This window comes from Pipra filicauda, unplaced genomic scaffold, assembly GCF_003945595.2.
Source record: "Pipra filicauda isolate LSUMZ 115617 unplaced genomic scaffold, ASM394559v2 scaffold100_size2392355_pilon, whole genome shotgun sequence".
Classification (NCBI taxonomy): domain Eukaryota; kingdom Metazoa; phylum Chordata; class Aves; order Passeriformes; family Pipridae; genus Pipra; species Pipra filicauda.
Genome location: NW_024103441.1, coordinates 1572933 through 1592699, shown reverse-complemented (window position 1 = coordinate 1592699; position 19767 = coordinate 1572933). Strand labels below are relative to the sequence as shown.

Genomic DNA, 19767 nt, shown 5'->3' with positions numbered 1-19767 from the left:
GGAACCCCTCTGCATCTGGGAGCAGGGCTTTGTTAGGGACAGCACTAAGGACCTCCCTGTGTGAGGCCCAGGGCTCCTGTCCCCCCACCCGCAGTGACCCCTTGTCACTGTGGGTCCTTCCCTGCCCCACTGTGTCCCCATCTGTCCCAGGTGTCCCCACGTGTCCTGCTGCAGCTCACACCCCAGCAGTGTGTCATGGCCACACACTGTGGGGACAGGGCTGCAGGGGCATGTCCCTGCTTTCCCTCGGGGAGGAGGGTCCCAGCTGGCACCCAGCAGCAGGGCTGCCGTGCCACTGCCACCCTCCTGCCTCACTTTCAGGCACTGCCATGCCACAGTCTCTCAAGAGGCTTTTAAGTGCACCAAAAAGTTTGACATATCTCAGTGTATCTTTGGAGTAGTGCAGCATGAGGGTTTGACATGATACATTATGATAATCCATAGTATAGAGACATTAACACAGGGGTCTGTGACAAAATGCATTGTAATGTCTTGGAAGGAGCCATTACAATTTATCTTGTCATTCTGGAGCATGGAGTGGTTGCAGTGTTAAGATGGCTCTGCATAAATTCACATGGAGACTGTTTCATTTGATTTTTGGAATCCTTTCAAGTCGAATGGCACAGCCCAATTTGTAGTTTAACCCCTCAGTGTCCCACTTCCCCAAAGAAGGTCTGTGGTACGTGGGGAGGGCAGCACTTGGAAAGCTCTGCTGAACATCTTTGACACAGGAATCTCCTGCTTTATGCTCTCAATGTGGATTTTGAGTCATTTAACAGCAGATCCTCACCTTGCTTTGGTGTAGACAGGAAAGATGTTTATGGTAAGCAGTGGTGCTATGGAATTAGCAGGGAGACAGGGAATGCAGCAGAAGTGCTCCCTGCTCACAGGGGCTTCCCTTCTCCCACCTGCACTTGTCCTGGTGATGCCACAACCTCGACAGCCCCCCGTGCTCAGCAAACAGCGTGTCCTTCAGCAGCTCTCAGTGTCCCCATCCAAAGGGATCCTGCTCCTGCATCCGTCTGGGTCGGAGACACGTGCCAGGGTTTTCCTCCCCAGACCCATGGCCTTTCCTGGCAAACCACCCCTTTGTCACTGGAACCCAAACATGGAAACCCACCGTGGCTTCCCTGCGATCCCTGGACAGATGGGAATGTACATCCCAGCAGGAAAGGTCGGCACGGGGAGCATTAGTGTTGAGACTGCTCCAATGGTGCAAGTCTCAATCAAAATTAATGCTGAAAAATCTGACAAGTTGGTACCTGCCTTGCTGGAGCTTTAAGATCTGTACTAAAATTCCGTCATCTCATCTTCCCGTTATTAAAATTTCAGCAAAATATAAAGTTTTCATTAATCTCCTGCAGCAAATTTAGTTCTCTGAACTGGCAGTTGGTTCAGCTTTTAGGACTACATTAGCCAGGATATTAAACAAAACGTGTCATTCCTCAGGATCTCCTGTAAGAAGCTAAATCAGTTTTCAAGCATATTTATGCCACTTTATCTACCAGCATCTGAACGATCATTTCGAGCTGAGGTGCTTTATTAGCAGCTGGCATCGAAATTACTCCGCGCACAATTATAAATCGCATTATAGTAATGTTGGAATTGGTGTTAATCCAACGTCATAAAAGGTAAAAAATCTTTAAAGTGCGTTATATTTTTTCAGTAATTGGCATTTTGGTTTAATGAGTTGTTACCTTTTATAAAGGCAGTATCTGCAGTGGTGATGAGAATACTCATCAGTAAATAAAGGGAGGCTTTGCATCAGCGTGCCCGAGGTGCTGCCGGCGCCACAGCACGTGGGGGTGCTGGACCATGGGAGATCTGTGCCAGTGCAGGCATCGAGGGTGGCACCTCTGGGCACAGGCCCCTCCCCGGGCTCCTTCCTGGTGACAGGCTGTGGGTGCCCAGCAGGGTCCCCCCAGGATCCCTGTGGTCCAGGGCTGCCTCCTGCCCGCTGGGAACCTGCTGCTGGGACATTGGGCTGCTCCTCATGTGGCCACAGATGTCTGTCATCATGTCCTGAGTGCCTCAGTGACTTTGTTCTGGGATGGAGGGGGGAATTTCCACCTCCCAGAGACACAAAGCTGAGCATGTAGTTCTCCCTCCCCCAGCCCTGTGCGGCCGCGCCGGCTGCGTGTGAGCCGGTGCCAAACCTGCCCTTCACTGCTCTTGGCTTGTTCTGCAGGTTCCAGAGGAGAAGAGGTCTCGGAGGAGGACCCCCAGATCGATATTGCCACAGTGCAGGACATGCTCAGCAGCCACCATTACAAGTCCTTCAAAGTCAGCATGATCCACCGGCTGCGGTTCACCACGGACGTGCAGTTAGGTAACTCCATCCCTGCCGGAATGCCGGGGAGAACGGAGCAGCTCAGGCCTTTGGCCGTCTCTGACAGCTGCCTGTCCACCTCAGGCTGTTTTAAAGCAGTCACTATCACCTTGGTCCATTTTCTCGTGGAGCATTTGAAAGTGTTTCTAGCATTTCAGTGGTTAAAAAAATTCCTTTCAGTTGAAAATTCTTCAGTATTTTTATTACCCCCAATCAGTTGCACATGTTGCCTCTGAACGAAGGCCATTATTTAATGACCTCATATCTTTTTTTTCAATCTAAGCTTCCTAATGGAAAGCTTCTTGCCAACTGTTTTATTATTTTTAAATGAGGCTTTGCAAAATTAAGAATTATTGGGTTTTTCCTTTTCTGAGACTGAAAGATTTTAACAACCAAGTGGAATCTGAGGTGGAACAAAATAAAACGAGCATTCTCTAAGGTTTTATATTGTCCCTATTGGCTTGCTGAATGCTTTTGAAAACCCGAAGGCCAAGGGCTGACAGAATCCTGAATTATAAAAGCCCCATTACTGTTTTAAAATGATTGAATGGCTTTTTATCTTTGTGTTTAAATTGTGAAAATTTGATTAATGATGCATTGGTAGGTGACCTGTGACATTCCTGCAAATACCTTCCATAAAGAAATGATTCAGCAGTAAAATATTAAGTGCCATAATGTTTACAAAATACATTTATTCTGTAGAGTTCAGCAGAATTGTTAAATTTAAACTATACCAATTCCTGTATTATTGTCAGTACAGTCCCTTCATTCTTCCATCCTGAAGCACATGGAAGAGTACATGTCTGTAAAATTCCCCCAGAAGAGGCTTTTTTGGTTTATTTTGAGCTGTCTAGTTAAGGCAGGATTTATCTGCTGGTGCTGGAGCAGGGCAGTGCTGGGCATGTTCGCTGCATTCGAGCAAACTCTCGGGGTGTGATAGTTTGCTTCCAGTGAAGTTTGACTCACTGTATCTGGGAAGTGTCAGAAATGAGAGCTTGAAAAGGTCGTGACAGATCACTAAAGATAAATGGTTAAGGGAGAAGAGCTGTTAAATGAAACAAATGGCTTAACTTGTGCAGCAGTGGAGGAGCTGACCCTGCCCAGTGCTGTAAGGACCATAAAATTTCCCTTTTATAACAATCTGTGAACTTGTATGGGTTTGATGGCAGTGCACTGACAATGGGGGTTTTATAATCTAATTATTTTTCAAAAATCAAAGAAAACCCCAGTGGGTGTTCAAAGCTTGGACAAATGTAGAGAATCAAAACCTTTCAATAAATTTGAAGTGAGTGTATGTTGCTGAGGTTTTTCCTGAATTTTTTAAAGGTATTAAAAGAGAAACACTGGTAAAAAAAGTACAAAGGGGCTGTTTGGGTTCGGGCTGCTGCTGAGTGTTACGTGTTACCTATGAGTGACAGACTGCTCCTTCCACCCTGAATGGAAAAAATGGGGGCTAATTTTTTGTTTTTGCTCAGAGTAACTGTTCTGGGAGCTGTTCTCTGGCAGTTTGATGATGGCCAGTTTCTCTGTAGCATTTTTGTGCCATCAGCCACAGCAAAGTGACAGGACCCTGAGAATCCCAAGTCATTCCTTTGCTCCTTGTTGGCTGTGCGAGAGCAGATCGGCCAAGGGACCGTGGGTGCACTGGAAACACCCGTGTGGATTTGGGACATGTGCTCCAAATAACCCCATGGAAGGTTGATTACATGTGACAGAACCCAGAAATGGTGGAGAAGACCCTCAGTGTAGCCCCTCACCCCTCCCTACACTGTGTATAGCTCTGTAGTAAAAGCCAGTCTGTGGATGACCATGGGAGGAATGCCCAGCCCTCAAGTGAGAGTTTTATTGCAGTTTAAGGTCTGGGGTTTGTGTTTCAGCCCATATCACAGGGCAGTGCACACACAGCAGCACTCTCAGCAGTTTTACAAAGGCTCTATCATGTTATGGAGGAATAAGACACATTTGCTTGTGTATCACATTAGCAGAACTAACAGGAACATATTGTCTGGGAAAACGGTTGCTGGCAAGTATTTCAGGAAAGGGGGGGCTCTTGCAGACCCCAACAAAGGAAGCAAGAACAGAACAGTGTTACTGGACACATCGATGACATTTCTTTTGATAAAATGAATGAATTAAAAAAATAGTAGGAGCAGCATTTTTACTTGGGTTTTGAGTATGACTGATTTGTGCTGTGAGACAGAGGCTGCAGAAGCCTCAGACACAATGCTGTTTTGATTTTAGGTTTCAACACATCCAGATTGTGAGAACAATAACAAAAAAAAGACAACATTCTTTGTCAATGTGCTCTCTGGATGTGGGTGAGCTTGAGCCAGCGATGTCGAGATACAGAAATAATGGATGAAGTATACAGCGACAATTTGCAGATAAAAATAATAGAAGTTAGAGTGTATTTTACATGATAAAAAAAAGATGAAAGAGGAGGAAGTCTGTTCCATCTGAGATGGTTACAAAATGGTGAAGTAGCCTCTGCTGAAAAGATTGATGCAATGGGGAGTGACCTTGGCTTGGAGCAGGAGCTGGTGATGTATGTATGAGCATCTCGCTGCTAAATGGACCCAGATTTGTAGCACTAATATACATGGAAGCCCAGAACCAAACTCAGGATGGCAATAAATCAACAGCCACTTTGGGTGTCATTTCTGGTTTATATTCCACTATTGTTCTATCACTTTAATTCATGTCACTATCATCTGTTCATCTGGAACAGTTTTATATAATTTTCCAGTGGAACTACCTGACAAATCCTATCAAATTAACAAGGTGCATTAACAGTATTGACTGACTGTGAATTCTGAAGTTGCAGGACCAAATAGTGAAATTTTTTTGAGGATATTTTCAGGGGTGATGCTCTCAGGAAGGGATGGGAAACAGTCCTAACACACAAAGAATTTGCACCTTTATTTTTAGAACTTCCCTTGACTTTTTTTCAGTGAGAAAATAAGACTTTGTACCGTCAACTTCCATATTTTCCTTAAACTACAGCAAATACCATTTGGAATAATTAACCATTACAGTAAAATACCAATGCTGATTTTAAATAATCTGTCCAAAATTAAATCACAAACCAAAATGGGCTCCAGATACAGCCTCAGCCTGCTCAAATTAGTGAGTTCCAGCAGTCTGGGTGTTAATTGGGCTCTTGATACAATACTTAATTGAAATGTGAACTCTCTGATGTGACATGACAAATATGTCATATGTTTAATGACAAAGCACATTCCTGGATTAATGGGGTGTTACTGTAACCCACTGCAGTCACAGGGTGAGTGAGGATGACCTGGTGTTGGGGCAGGGGCTGCAGTGAGACCCCCACAGGTACCTGCCCCACGCTGTCCTGTGCTTTGGCTTTGGAGTTGCACAGAATACAAACCAGCCATGGTTTGTAAGTTCAGCCATGACCAGGCCTTAGGAAATACCCAGTTAATTTTGGAGGGCTTGGGAGCGTTGTGTGTGCATTACATCCTACTTTTATTTTGTCACATCTCTCAGAAGTTTCTTCATCAGCTTCTTTAGGTTTCTTGTGCTTCAAACAAGCCAAATGGGATGTCTTTGAAAGTGTCAGAGCCAGAACCCTCAGGAAGGAGAAGATTCTCTGCTGTTTTTCCAGAGATGAAAGAGTTAAATGATATTTAAATGCTTTTTTCCTGTATTGCTTCCTTTTGTTGATGTCTTGTGAGCTTCACCTGTAGCTCAGGACTGAAGACACCTCCTTGTTTTTAATGCTCTGCACACCTTGTAAAGAGCTCCCTGCCGAGTTTGTTCAGGTGTGTCAGCAGCTCCTGGACTGGTTCCAGCAGGACACTCCTTGCCCTCTGCCTGCCCTGACAGTGCTGGTGTGGCCCCACCTGGAGTTCTGGGGGAGTTTTGGTCACCACAATATAAAAAAGACTCTAAGCTCTTAGAGAGCATCCAAAGGAGGACCATGAGGATGGTGAAGGGTCTGGAGGGGAAGCCTTTTGAGGAGCAGCTGAGGTCACTTGGTTTGCTCAGCCTGGAGGTCAGACCTTGTTGGGATCTTCAGCATCCTCACGAGGGGCAGCAGAGGGGCAGGTACATCACGACCTCTTCACTCTTGTGACCAGTGACAGGACCTGAGGAAAGGGCTGGAGCTGAGATGGGGAGGTTTAGGTTGGATGTCAGGAAAAGGGTTTTCACCCACAGAGAGGTGGAGCATTAGAACAGGCTCCCCAGGGCAGTGGTCAGAGCCCCAAGCCTATGTGAGTTCAAGAGGTGTTTGGATAATGCTTTCATGCACATGGTGTGATTCTTGGGGTGTCCTGCATAGAGCCAGGAGTTGGACTCAGTGATTGTGAGGGGTCCCTTCCAGCTCAGCATATTCTGTGATTCTGTTCCATGACTCTGGTGTCTGCTGTGCAGCAGATGGAGCGGGGCCCATGGTGATAGTATCTATTACACAGAGCAGTGGTGACTGAAAAACCAGCAGTATCTCCTATAAATCTCACAGCTCATGTAGCTGCTGCTTCCAGAAGAGCTCTGTATGCGTTGAGAAGAATTTTTTCTGTGCTATTTCTTTCTTTTGGTATTCTTATGCAGGAGAATAAAATGCAGATTATCAATGCAGTTTGATAACCATTTGTTTCTGGTTTCAAAAGCTCCCATGCTTTCAGAAAGCCCAGAAGGGCAATATACCTTCAGCCCATTTAAGATTTATAAAGTGTGTCAAACGGCTGATATGAAATCGGTTAAACAGATCACTGTTGTGGCTCTCTATTCTTTCTCATCTCAGGTATTTCTGGAGACAAGGTAGAGATAGACCCTGTTACTAATCAGAAGGCCAGCACTAAGTTTTGGATTAAGCAGAAACCCATTTCAATCGATTCTGAACTCCTCTGTGCCTGTGACCTTGCGGAAGAAAAAAGCCCAAGTGAGTAGTCCTTTTTATTTATGTTCCCTCTCCTCTCCCTCCCTGGATGTGCTCGATGTCCAAAGAATTATTGCTACCATGTCCTTTTCTTTCTATAGGTGTATTTTATTCATTACAGGATGTTTTTAATCTGACTCAATTCTGTTATAGAGAACACAGCATAAACAGACACACATTTTACAAGTGTCCTTTGGTGCTGCTCTCAGCTAATGGCATCATTCAGTGTTTCTTGCCCACTGTCATACCAAGGGAACACTGGCTCTACCCAGCTGTCTCCAGCCCCACAGCACATCAGGAAAATACATGTTTCAATATAATTGCAATTTTTTTGAATTTTTTTTTACATCCAGACTGGTGCAACTGAGGATCTTGGATATACAGTAAGTGTCAGCTCAGTGTGAATTTAGCTCAGCCATGGCTGCAGGGTCACTGGGATTGGAGGTGCTGCTCTGAGTGTTCCATTCTGTAGTGGTGGCTGTGCTGGACTCTGAGGACAGGCTGGATGTCCCAGCTCACAGTCGTCATCCAGAGGTCAGAAGTGGCTGTTTAGAGTGTGGCTTCAAAAGCCAAGGGCTTCTGGTTGTTGCATCAGTGGAGTAATGAGAGTCTCTATCTGGAAAATTTGTTTTAAAAAGCACAAGATGGGCCCTGGGGGACTTGGGCAATGTGTCCCAGTGGGGCCAAAATGGAACTGTCTACGATCAAAAAGCAACTGTAGTTCAAAAGCTCAGATGGATTTTATTGCACTTGTGCCTCTGCAGAGTAGGGATGCTGGTATTAAGTACTTATCTGCAAGGTGACAGAGAGGGAGAATTATGTGATACATATTTACAGAGGTAATGATCTGTTGAATTCTCTTGGAAGAGTAAATTTATGGCTGCCACAGATTTTATCAGCAATTATTGAACTATATCCTTCTCTCCTTCATTACCCCTCCCTACCTCCATGTTCTTGGTCTAGTCATTGTCTTCCTTTTCTGTCTCTCCATCAAGATTTCTTGGTCCTTGGGGAGGCACAACCCCAAGGAGAAGCTTTCCCAATGACCAGGTGGTCTGAAACACGTGAGGGTTGTGTACAGTGCAAGGGGCAGTTTGCCCTGGTAAATCCTGTCACACCTCTGGGTTGGAGCCACATTTCATTGCAAATGCAAACACTTGAGGAGATAAAATTGTGCCCAAAAAATGAGACTGTATTTGAAGAGCTGACCTTGAAACCCGAGGTTTCCACTTCTATCAACCAGCCTGGGCACCCAGGGGTCCCTGGAGACCTCGGACCATGTCCTGCTGGGATGGGGCTCTCTGGCCCCAGAGGCAGCACCTGTGCTGTCTGTACCCAAATCTTGCCAACCCAGGTATTTCAGCCCCCAAATAGAGTCCAGGTGCAGAAGGGCTGTACCTGCACGTGGGGACCATTGAGTGAAGAATCATGGTGGCTTTGGAGAGGACACTGACAGGTTGCAACAAAGGCAACTGTTATGGTCCTGAGGGGTTTATTTGCACATTTCACGTGACCATCTTAAACCTCTCCTACTAAATAATGGTTCAACAGAGTTCCAAAAGGAGAAAATACTTCCTTCTGAAACTGCTGACCTTTTCCCAACTCACTAAAGATGTTCCAAAAGTCATTATTTTAGGCCAGCAGAAGAGACTTTTAGTGTGACATCTCAGAATGATGCATTTTGTGGAACTGAGCAGCAGATCAGTATCTCTTGAATTTTAAATGGAAAAAAGTTATTTTAGTAGCATAAAGGAATGAAACTCACTGTATTTCACAAGTTTTGTCTGTGATTTTTATCAGCACGGTGATGTATGTTTGTAGCAGAGTTTACATCAAAAATTATTCCCAGATCTTCCTTGAATGAATTATTGCAAAGAGAGGCTGAGTACAGATAAGGTCTTTGAGTTCTGCTATATATTTTGTTTTCATATTTTTATCTTTTGTGACACAAACATGCTCCATCTCCTCTTTCAGAAGTGCTCTGCACACACACTGGTGCTTGTCCTGTTACACCGGGTGAAACACAGGGTCTGGGTTTGGAGCTGCCTTCCCTCCCCAGGCATCGTGGTAGGGTGAGAACCCAGCTGAGCCCTGCTTGGAGAGGTGAAGGGTTTGCAGGAGCTGCCAAATGTGACTGTACTTTTTAGTAAGGACAGGGGGTGTTGGGAGTCAAGGCTGAGTGCTGGGACCAGTGTCTTGGCGGAGAGCCTTGTGTGCATGTTCTTTGGTTTTCTCTGAACAGGTTCATGCAGTGAAGTTTTAGTGGCACTTGCACATGTGTGAAAGGACTCAACAGCTTCAGAGCTGATGTGGTGTGAATATTTATGGATGGCTTGGAGCCGTTCTGGACAGGCTGAGCTTTCCTGTGCCACAAGTTGTGGAACTCAGAACTGCCTTCAGTGAGGACAGAAAACGAAAACAGAAAGCTCTGGCATCTCACTTGCCGTTAGTGGGGGGAATGTAGGCAGGAATGGCTGATGATTTTTGTTTGCCCTTGTAGTAGCCCTGGGTCAGAATTTGAATTTTTATTTGTAAATTAAATTCGACTCCCTTCATTTAGACCAAGGGAAGAGGTAATGGCCCTGCTGGCTCACTCCAGTGCCATCAGAACCTGAGAACACTGGGCATGAACGGCTTCTTTAAATCAGGTTCAGCCTGATTATCACGAGAGATTCTGAATGTTTTGAATCTTGAAAGGAAGCATCCTATCATGGAGAAATAAGATTTAAGCCTTAATAAAGTAGTTGTCATTTTTATAGCTGAAAAGAGCTTTGTATCTCAATTAAGTGTACATAATATAAAGTCTTAAGGAAGCAACATAATAAGTTTAATACAATTATATCCCTTTGCAATAGTGTAATTTAAAGGAAATCTGATTCTGGTAATGTCTCTTACATTACTTGGGCAAGAGAGAAACTTCAGTGTCACTGCCCACTGCCTCCGTGCTCTGTGTCCGAGCGTGGCCGTGACGGATGTGCCGTGTCCGGGGCTGCCTGGGGAGGGACCCGGAGCTCAGGGCAGCCCTGCGGTGCCACCGGGGCCGGTCAGCCGGGCACTCACCGTGGGCTTCTCCCATTCATCTGTGTCCTACACGAGCTGCAGAAATTGGATTTGTTTGATAATTTACTTGAGACACTGAAGCAAGGTTCTCTGTGACCCTTTATCTGCCTTTTTTTTTTTGTTTTCATAAAGCAGAGACATCTCAGTTACTAGGTCAAAATACCCTCAATATGAAGGTAAGTCTAAACAAAGGTGTTCTGTAGGTCACGGAGTACATGGGTAACTTCAGTTTGTAATTTAATTGCCCGCTTTGCACCCTGCAGCTGAAGATTTCCTTTAAATTCTGATTCCATTGTTGCACTGGGGCTTAACAGAGTGTTAACCTGGTAATAGGCACAGGGCCTCCCCATTATATGTCTCGCTATCGAGCGGTTCTGCATGACTAGTTAAAAAAGATGGCAAGAAGATTAATGAAAGCCGTGAGTACAGAAGGGGGGCAGGTACCTCGGCAAGACTTGCAGCGAGGAGATATTAGAGCTGAACCAGAGCTTGGCTTTTTCTTTATCCCGTGACCTTTGAACCTGCCTTACTGTCGAGAGCTGCCAGCCGAGCCGACGTTTTGATTGATGTTGCTACACGAGTCAGTCTTTCCCATTGAATTCCACATCTGCACGAAAATAGCTTTTCCAGCAGTATTCACCCTGGCTGTAAGTGATAGCCAGAGCGATGCCTGAACCCCCTTTCTGTAGTTTTCATTTAAAGCTAAAGGTATTTGATGTTTTAATTCAGTGTCCAGTTCCTCCTGATTATGCACGTTGGGTAATACTGACTTAATGAATTCGTTGTTGGGTTGTGGAAGGGCTGAAAATACACAGAAAGCACTGGGAAGGCATCGGGTTCCTGCTGCTCTGGGAGCTCAAATAGAGACGTTGCAGGTTTGCTCAGAGCCTGCAGTGGGGCCAGAGCAGAGGCAGCAATTACCTGTGTGCTCTGCAAATGGTGCACAAAATGTCCTGTACTGGTTCCTGAGATCCCTGCTCCCGCTGTGGATAATGCAGAGCACCTGTGAAGTAACAGAATAAAATTCCTTCTTGATAGGAGACTAATAACCAGTTCTGATCAAAAGGTAAAAAACAGGTTCAGCAGAGAAAATGTTCCCAAACTTCAGGCTCGAAGTGAAAGGGCTGTGTAAGTGTGGAACAGAAGGGATGAGCCCACGGGCACGTGGCCGTGCTGTGCAGGCAGGGGCTGCCCCGGGGGATGGCAGCGGGGCACAGATGGCTGTGGCTGTGCCGCCAGCCCCGTGTGCCGTGGGGGGCTCTGTGTGCCATGGGGGGCTCTGTGTGCCATGGGGGGCTCTGTGTGCCGTGGGGGGCTCTGTGTGCCATGGGGGGCTCTGTGGGGGGCTCCATGGGGGGCCCCGTGTGCTGTGGGGGGCTCCATGGGGGGCCCCGTGTGCTGTGGGGGGCTCCATGGGGGGCCCCGTGTGCTGTGGGGCCTCAGGGCTGAGCCCGGGGGGCCTCAGGAGCCTGCGTGGCCTGGGCAGCTCTCGGTGGGACGTGTCCCACAGAGCAGGGCCTGGCAGTGGGGTGTCCCTGTACAGGGACGGGCAGTGGTTTGGGGGCAGTGGGGTGTCCCGGTGTCCCTGTGCAGGGGTGGGCAGTGGTTTGGGGGCAGTGGGGTGTCCGGGTGTCCCTGTACAGGGACGGGCAGTGGTTTGGGGGCAGTGGGGTGTCCGGGTGTCCCTGTACAGGGACGGGCAGTGGTTTGGGGGCAGTGGGGTGTCCGGGTGTCCCTGTACAGGGACGGGCAGTGGTTTGGGGGCAGTGGGGTGTCCCGGTGTCCCTGTGCAGGGGTGGGCAGTGGTTTGGGGGCAGCGTCACTGGAGCAGCTCCTGCAGCAGCCAGGGCTGTGCTGATTAACTGCGTCCCCCTTGAACAGCTTCTCCATAAAAGTTCTCCTGAGCGCAATCAGGAGCGTGCATTGCCTCATCCTTTTAACAAATCTGTTTTGTAGCCCTATTAAAAGGGGTCTTCATCTATCCTGTCAAAGCTATTCTGCTGGGGTTTTTTAGTTTAATTACACTATCCAATTAAAACTCCTCGCTGCATTTTGATTCGCCTCTCCTCGGGCCTGAGTGGATGTGACATTTACAAGGCTCGCCTCTCAGGCAGACAATGCGTGATTGATGAGCTGCAGACGCAGCGGAGGAGCCGATTGCCATGTGGAAACACTGCTTAGTGCATTTTGATTTATTTATCATCTTTTTTCCCAAACAAGGTTGCTGGTGAAGAGGTTTTGGGCAACCCCGAATTCCACCTCAATTTTCAGAATTTTTGCAAAAATTTTTATTAGTATTCTGCCTTTGATAATAATTTGAAGAAGAAACAAAAGGCTTTGAGGAAAAAAAATCCAGATGTGTGAATAGTTACCACAATTTGACACAAAAGTGGGTGTGTGCAGCACTTCAGTTGCAGCTCTGCTTTCAGGACATCTGGACACAAGGCACCCTCTAATAGCAATGCTGTGTAACAAGCCTACAGTGGAACATAAAGACCTGAGTTGGAGGAAAAGAGATCATGGAGTATGCTGCTCCCTGAGAGAATGGGGCAAGCCCACAGGACTACAGCTGTTATTTTTTTTCCTTAACATTCATATCATTTGTTCCTACTAAAGTACTGCCTGGTTTGAGGAGATCCATTCCAGGCTCATGGTGAGCAGCCTGAACCCATCGGTAGCTCCACTGGTATCAGCAGGGTCAGGATTTCATCCAGAACTGGTTGCCATCACTGCCTCTAAATTATGTACCTCTGGGATAAATATCACCTGCATAAAATGGGCTTAACCCCCCTTTTACACCCAGGCCAATGTCCCTGGTCAGCCTGTGTCCCTAACCAAGCTCGGTACATTGCTGGTGTGTTTTATTTCACTTATTCCTTGCCTTTTTGCTGGTGTATTTCTAATTCTTTTTCATCCTTTCTGGGCCTGTGAGAAGAGATTTCAGGGTCTGATCCTGTGTTTCTGAAGTGGTGAGAATCAGTGATGTCAAATGATGTCCATAAGTGCTTTGTTCTTCAGAGAGGTCCTTCTCCAGCTATTTATTCCACTAATAACTCTTAATTGTTGACTTCTGCCTTATGGCCCTGTAATGACAAAGCAATCATCAAGGTATATTGAAAAATTAACATAAATTTGCATTTCCCAGTGTTTGTTTTCTGTTTTGTCCAATTCATGAATATTCTTTTCATCCTCCATCTAATTAGTGATTTAATTCTGTGCATACTGTTTAAAGAGTGGCTTTGGCGAAGAGATGGTTTTGCTATGGGCTGAATTGTGGGGTGGGAGGGGAAGAAGAAAAACTCTTTCCAATCTTGTCAGATTCGGTTAAAAAATTGTCTTTTCTTGTGCAAATTCACATCCTTCCAATGCTTTCCAGGCATTCTGTATTTCCAGGCACACTGTTTTCCAGTATTGTTTAGACTCTGATAAAAAGAGTTTATTACTTAGATTAAAAAGTGCTAATTTTTTCACCTTATCAGGTGCAGAGCAGTGGCCCACCAAGGGTTTGGATGTTTTCCCGGGATTGCAGGAATTAGCACAGGATTTACTGCTGCCTGTAGAACACACTTGGGTCAGTAGTTCTGGAGCTGGAATTCCGCAGGATTGCTCCCTGCTGTGTGTGAACACAGGGACATGGGGCAGCTGGGCACTGAAGCACAGGGCAGGGGCTGCACCAGGGCTTTCCCCAGCCTTTGGGAGGGGGAGGAGAAGGGTGAGCTCGGCACTGCAGAGCCTCTGCCTTCCCTTGCTGGCAGTGCAGCGGTGCTAAAAATCAGGAGACATGGCAAACAGCTGACTGTGAGACATGGTGCTGAAGGAGTAAATGAGCTCTCCTCGGTGAGTTCCCAGTGAATTAGCATCCTGCCCTTCCGCCGGCATCGGCTGTGGGCTCCTCTCCAGGAGTAACCACACAGGAACCCATTAGTGCTGGGCTTGGAGAAGATTTATCAGCGTTCCGAGCGGAGGCCAAAGGGCACTGTTGGGAAGACGTTGCTCTCCTGCTGTGGCAGCAGGGTCAGCCCTGGCTGGGCAGCAGCAGGGCTGGAGAGGAGCACGAGACCCCTGGGCTGTGCCGAGCTCGCTGTGGGTTGGGCCTGCACAAAAGCTGTTGGTAACAGATGAGTTTCTGTCATTCCATTTGCTTTCCACAACTGTTTTATCAGATAAACGCAGTTGGGAATAACATGGATTTCCTGTTGTGCAGCTAATTAATCCTGATTGCAGAACACTGAGGTTCCCCCCAAACACCAAAGCACTGTGGCTGTGGAACTGGTGGTAATGGAGCTACTGGTGCAGTCTCTGCATGTGGTTTGAATCTCCCATCACGTGCAGTAAGAGCCACTTGAGCTGCTGCTGTTTGTTACCAGTTCCTCTTATATGGAAACATCAAACCATGGAAGCTCCTATTGATCTTGGGATTGTCAGGGGTGGTGCTCTATTGGAAAGAGGTACATCACATATTTAAGCACTCTTGGAAATGGAAATCAATCTCACAATTCATAAATTCTATCTGGCTAGAAGAGTAGCAGAGCAAAGTGCCAGTTAGGATTTCAGTGCACTCATATTTCACACCATAACTAGTGTGATGTGGACTCAGAACCCATAAACATGATGCCATAATGGGGCTTTCTAAGGAAAAGTCTTCTTGGCTTCTTTCCACTGCATCACGAGTGATGGGCAGGATGGGGCTGCGTGTCCTGCACAGCTGGTCCTGCACAGCTGGTCCTGCACAGCCACGGATTCAGCAGCAGTGTTGTGTCCCCTGCAGCTCCCAGAGCCCCTGCAGAGTGTGAGTCCAGGCTTGGCCAGTGCCAGGCCAGAAAGGCAGGGCCAGAGCAGCCCCTGTGCCAGTGGGACTGGGAGCTGCCCTTGGCAGTGCTGCCTGGCGAGCTGTGCCAGAGGGGTCCCACACAGCACAGGGTGGGCACTGGGCTCCCAGGGAGCAGAGCAGGCTCTGTCTCTCACTGCTGTGGGCAGTGCTGTGCCATCCCATCCCATGCCATCCCGTGCCGTGCCATCCCATGCTGTGCCACCCCACACACCCAGCCATCCTCCACCATGGCAGCAGTGAACACCTGAACAGGCTTTGTCTTGATCCACAGGAAGAACCACCCAATGAACTTTCAAACCCAAAATACAGCAGTGTACTGGGATCCTGCTGACCCTGTTCTGTGCCACTCTCGTTTTCAGTAATCAGTGTCCGTAACTGGAATGTTCAGTGTCCAAGGAAAATGGTGGGAGCTGGTGGGCGTGGTGCTGTGTCCCATCCCCAGGAGTGGTGCAGGAGCACTTTTGGAATCATTAAGATGCTGCATTCCAGGCAGAGCTGCATTCATTAACATGCTGATGAGCTCCCAGCTTGGATTTCTGCATTTTTAGTACCACTAGGGTATCATTTGTCAAATGATTTAAAGGGTGGGGTTTTTTCTTATTATTATTAGCCAATTTTTCAATATAGAATTTATATTCCAGATTAGTGCGTCATAATGGTGTTTAATTAACACTCCACAATAAAATACTTGCGTCTCAAATTTCCTGGCCACCAATCTGAGCATATATCAGTCACTTTTTGGAAATCTGGAGAATTAGATAATGTAAATAAGATTTCCAATTAGCTTTCCTGCAGGAAAGACCTGGATTTACAGTAACATGGCTGTTGCTTTATGGATTGCTAACTCTGACTGTCGAACTGAATAAATTAGGAGAAAACTGTTGGAAAAGTATCATGTATAGAATATGCTTAGTTTTCATTTTGAAGCCATCAGCATTCACACAAGTGAGGGATATTTTGCCTTCCCACACATTCCATATTACACCTTTGTGTTGCAGTTGTCCCTCCTGGCACTGTACGTCAGTCCTGGGCTGTTCTCCCAGGGCAGCCAGGGAGTGGCCGGGCCGGTGGCACCGTGTGTCCACTCCACCCCTGGGACCCTCCTTGTGGGACTGGCCCCGAGCAGTGGAGCTGCCAGCAAATTACAGCCACACTTTAATTGACTTCCCGCTGCAGGAGGGGCAGTCCTGGCTCCGAGTGTGCTGGGCAGGTCCCTTGGTGCTGTGGGTCCTTGGTGCTGTGGGTCCCTTGGTGCTGTGGGTCCTTGGTGCTGTGGGTCCTTGGTGCTGTGGGTCCTTGGTGCTGTGCAGTGGGGCCACTCCCCTTCACCATCAGCAGCCAGGTGGGTTCGGGGCATGTTTTGGGGTGAGGTTTTTGAGTGATGATTCTGGGATTAATTGCCCTTTCTTTTCCAACACAACACTCCTCTGTGCGTGGTGATTCTCCGGTGAGTGCCGGTGTGGGCCGAGCAGAGCTAACCAGCCATTTGATGGATTTTTGCATTTCCTGCAGTAGGGATGTGATGGGAAAAGGAACTTTATTGACTGGAGTTCAGCTGCTCCTGTAAGCCACCACTTGCCTTAAATTGAAATGACATGAGAAGCCTGTCAGCATTTCATTGCTTCCTTCTGTCGTGCTGATGGTACGCGGAGATCACCATCTGTGGTTTTCTTCTGTCAGGCACACGAGCTCTGCTCAAACTTTACAGGAATATTCTGAACAGTTTTTTTCTTATCTTCGCAGGTCATGCAATATTTAAACTTACATATCTAAGCAATCATGACTACAAACACCTTTACTTTGAATCAGATGCTGCTACTGTCAATGAAATTGTACTGAAGGTGAGTATTAAATTTTAACGTGACCCAAAATCCTGGTGTTTTACCACTTGTTAGACATGAGAGTGAGAATTCAGGAGGCTCTGGAAACACACGAGGCTTGAGGACCACTGAGGTGTGTTTAACCTGCCAGACTGGCTGCTCCCTGCCTGTTGTTTTATTCATCCTTCAAACAGTTGCTGCCTGTCTGTGTGTAGCATTTCCTTTTGTGCTTGTTTCTAGTTAATAGAGACACCGGTTTTCTGTGGAATTTTATAGGAAACTACCAAATTTTATTGTGTCCAGGTAGTTCCCACCCCTGGACACGAGGTGCTCAGCATCCCCATGCCATGCAGAGGTGTGGGGACTGCGTGGGGCTGGGTGCTCCTGCCCCTCACCCAGGTGTTCCCACAGAGCACCCAGGGGCTCTTCCTCACCCGATCCTTCCCCTGGGGCTCTGTACAGACACGTGCTCCCTTGCTTTGGGAAACAAATTATTGTTACACTCTTGGAAGAGTAAATGGAATTTTCCACAAGTTCATCTTTCGTAGCAAGTCAAAATTCAAAAGCAGTAATTCTGGCAAACCATCTGTTATGTTTGCTTTTATTGGCTGTGTGGAGTTTGGAGGATTGTTAAATAACTGACGTGCGATAAAATAACTTTTATTCATAACACAGAAGGTGAACGTGTGTGAGGGGTTTTCTGTTTTGTGAGCTGTTAGGCCAATTCTTTTGTTCCCACTTTCTCTTAAATCAGCTATTGTAATCCAGAACACTTAGAATCATGGCATCACAAAATCACTAAGGTTGGAAAAGACCTCCGAGATCATCAAGTCCAACCTTTCACTGATGCCCCCATGCCCACTAACCACATCATGGAGTGCTTGTTGTTTGAACACTTCCAGGGATGGTGACTCCACATATCTGAGACTGGTCATAAAAGAAGGCTAAAAAAAAAGGTTTACTGTGAATAATATGAATATTCAAGAGAGAAATACTATTGAACAGTACTTTATTCTTAAGTTGCCATTCCTTTACCTAGAACATTCTCTGGTTTCATGCACAAGTCATCGGTTTGTTTTCAATTCCATCAGCATTGGAAGATGCAGAAAAATCAGACTTTTCAAATAAGGTTTTTTACATGATCAAGTGAGAAAAATGGAGGCTTTATTGACCATGAAAATTCCCTATATTTTTATGCCTTAAGCTGTAATATGCAATGAAAGTGAAACACTCTACAGTGCATAAAATTGTGCAAGTTTTAAGCCACAGCATATTAACCAGCTAATGGCAGACCAAAGGGCATTTTTATCTTTTTGATTCTTGCATTAACCTTCCATTAAAATTATCTGTGAGATTATCACAAAGCACTGGAGATAATAAATTTAGAGAGTAGCAGGCTTGTTAAATATCATTTAAAAATGCTTTCATCAAGTAAAATGTGCCAAAACACAGAAAAACTCTGAGATTAGCTGAGTATGCAAACATCATAATGGAAGAATTATTTTTATTGAGGCTGATAAAGTCCTTTATTGAAGCCCATTACTGGATTATCCCAATGCTGGGGCTCTGCTCGCCACCTTCACCAGAGATTTGGGTGACCAGGTGGGCCAAGGGACGAGGGGCATGGGCAGGTGTGCTGGGCTCTTCTGGTGCTCCAGGCTCTCTCTGTCATCATTGTCCTGGTGGCCACTGGGACCAGTTACCCCAAGGCCCTGTTGGGTGTGTGGTGTGGGGGTCCCTGCCCATCCCAGGCCATCCTGCTCAACCACTGAGGACATTAAACATCACCTCGTGTCTTGCAGGTTAACTATATTCTAGAGTCACGAGCAAGCACAGCCAGAGCAGATTATTTTGCTCAGAAACAAAGAAAACTGAGCAGGAGAACAAGCTTTAGCTTCCAGAAGGAGAAGAAGTCGGGACAGCAGTGAGGCCGAGCCTCGGGCAGAGCCTGTGCCGCGTTCGGAGCCGCTCCCGCCGCCCGGACTGGGGGAGCCAGGACTGTGGAGCTCCTGCTGCCCGAGGGCAGGAGCGGCCGGGAAGGAATCTGAACTATCCCGTCTCTCACGGCTGGAAGATTATCCCTCGTCGGTGATGGGAAGTCTCCCCTGTGACAGAAATAAAGAGCCATATCAGCCGGAAAGAAGACTGTTACGCTTCAGGTTCCTTTGATTAGAAATAAGAGAATGACGTAGACTGGCATCATTTAATTACTGTATTATGTACAATCACAAGAAGAGATGTGATTACATATTATTTCACAGCCTGGTTAAAATAAATTATATACATCTGTAATCCACCCACGTACACGCAGGTATTGCTTGTGACATGATCAAATTTCTAAAAACAAAATGTAGGACAAATGTATCCATTTTTACTATTAATAAACAGATGTAATCTTTTTCAAGGTCCATATGATGCACAGTTCTTTTGGGGGGAGGCTGCAGTCCCAGATGGTTTCACTTCTGTTGCTGAAGTGCAGGAGGCATCCGTGAGCCAGGAACAGCAGCCGTGGCAGGGGAGCTCTTAGTGAGGGATGCTGAGACAGTCGAGTCTGTTGTGGTTTGTTTTGTTCAAAAATATTTTTATTTAACTGTGCTTTTCAGCTTTGCATACGCTTTATTGGAAGTTCCTTGCTGTAGTTGGAAATCCACAGCAGCATCTTGGTGCTGGAGAGGAGCATCCTCCTGCCCAGGACCCACAGCTGCTGCTGCCCCAGGTCTGGCCCTTCCTCTGAGGCACCTTGCACCTGGGACTGAGAAATGCCTTCACCTTTTCTTAATATTATTCTTTAAAAATAAAAATTAATACCTACTTTGTACTGGGA

General features: G+C 46.6%; 1 protein-coding gene across 3 annotated transcripts in view; it reads left to right on the top strand.

The window, feature by feature from the left end:
- MAPKAP1 (MAPK associated protein 1) overlaps window positions 1-19767 on the top strand; it is an 88539-nt gene extending 68772 nt beyond the window's left edge. For all 3 annotated transcript variants that reach the window (XM_039383645.1, XM_027741341.2, XM_027741342.2), the window contains 4 exons: window positions 2189-2329; window positions 7098-7235; window positions 16867-16964; window positions 18746-19767. In XM_039383645.1, the coding sequence (XP_039239579.1) occupies window positions 2189-2329; window positions 7098-7235; window positions 16867-16964; window positions 18746-18871 (503 nt within the window). In that variant the 3' untranslated portion in view covers window positions 18872-19767. The remainder of the gene's footprint in view (window positions 1-2188; window positions 2330-7097; window positions 7236-16866; window positions 16965-18745) is intronic.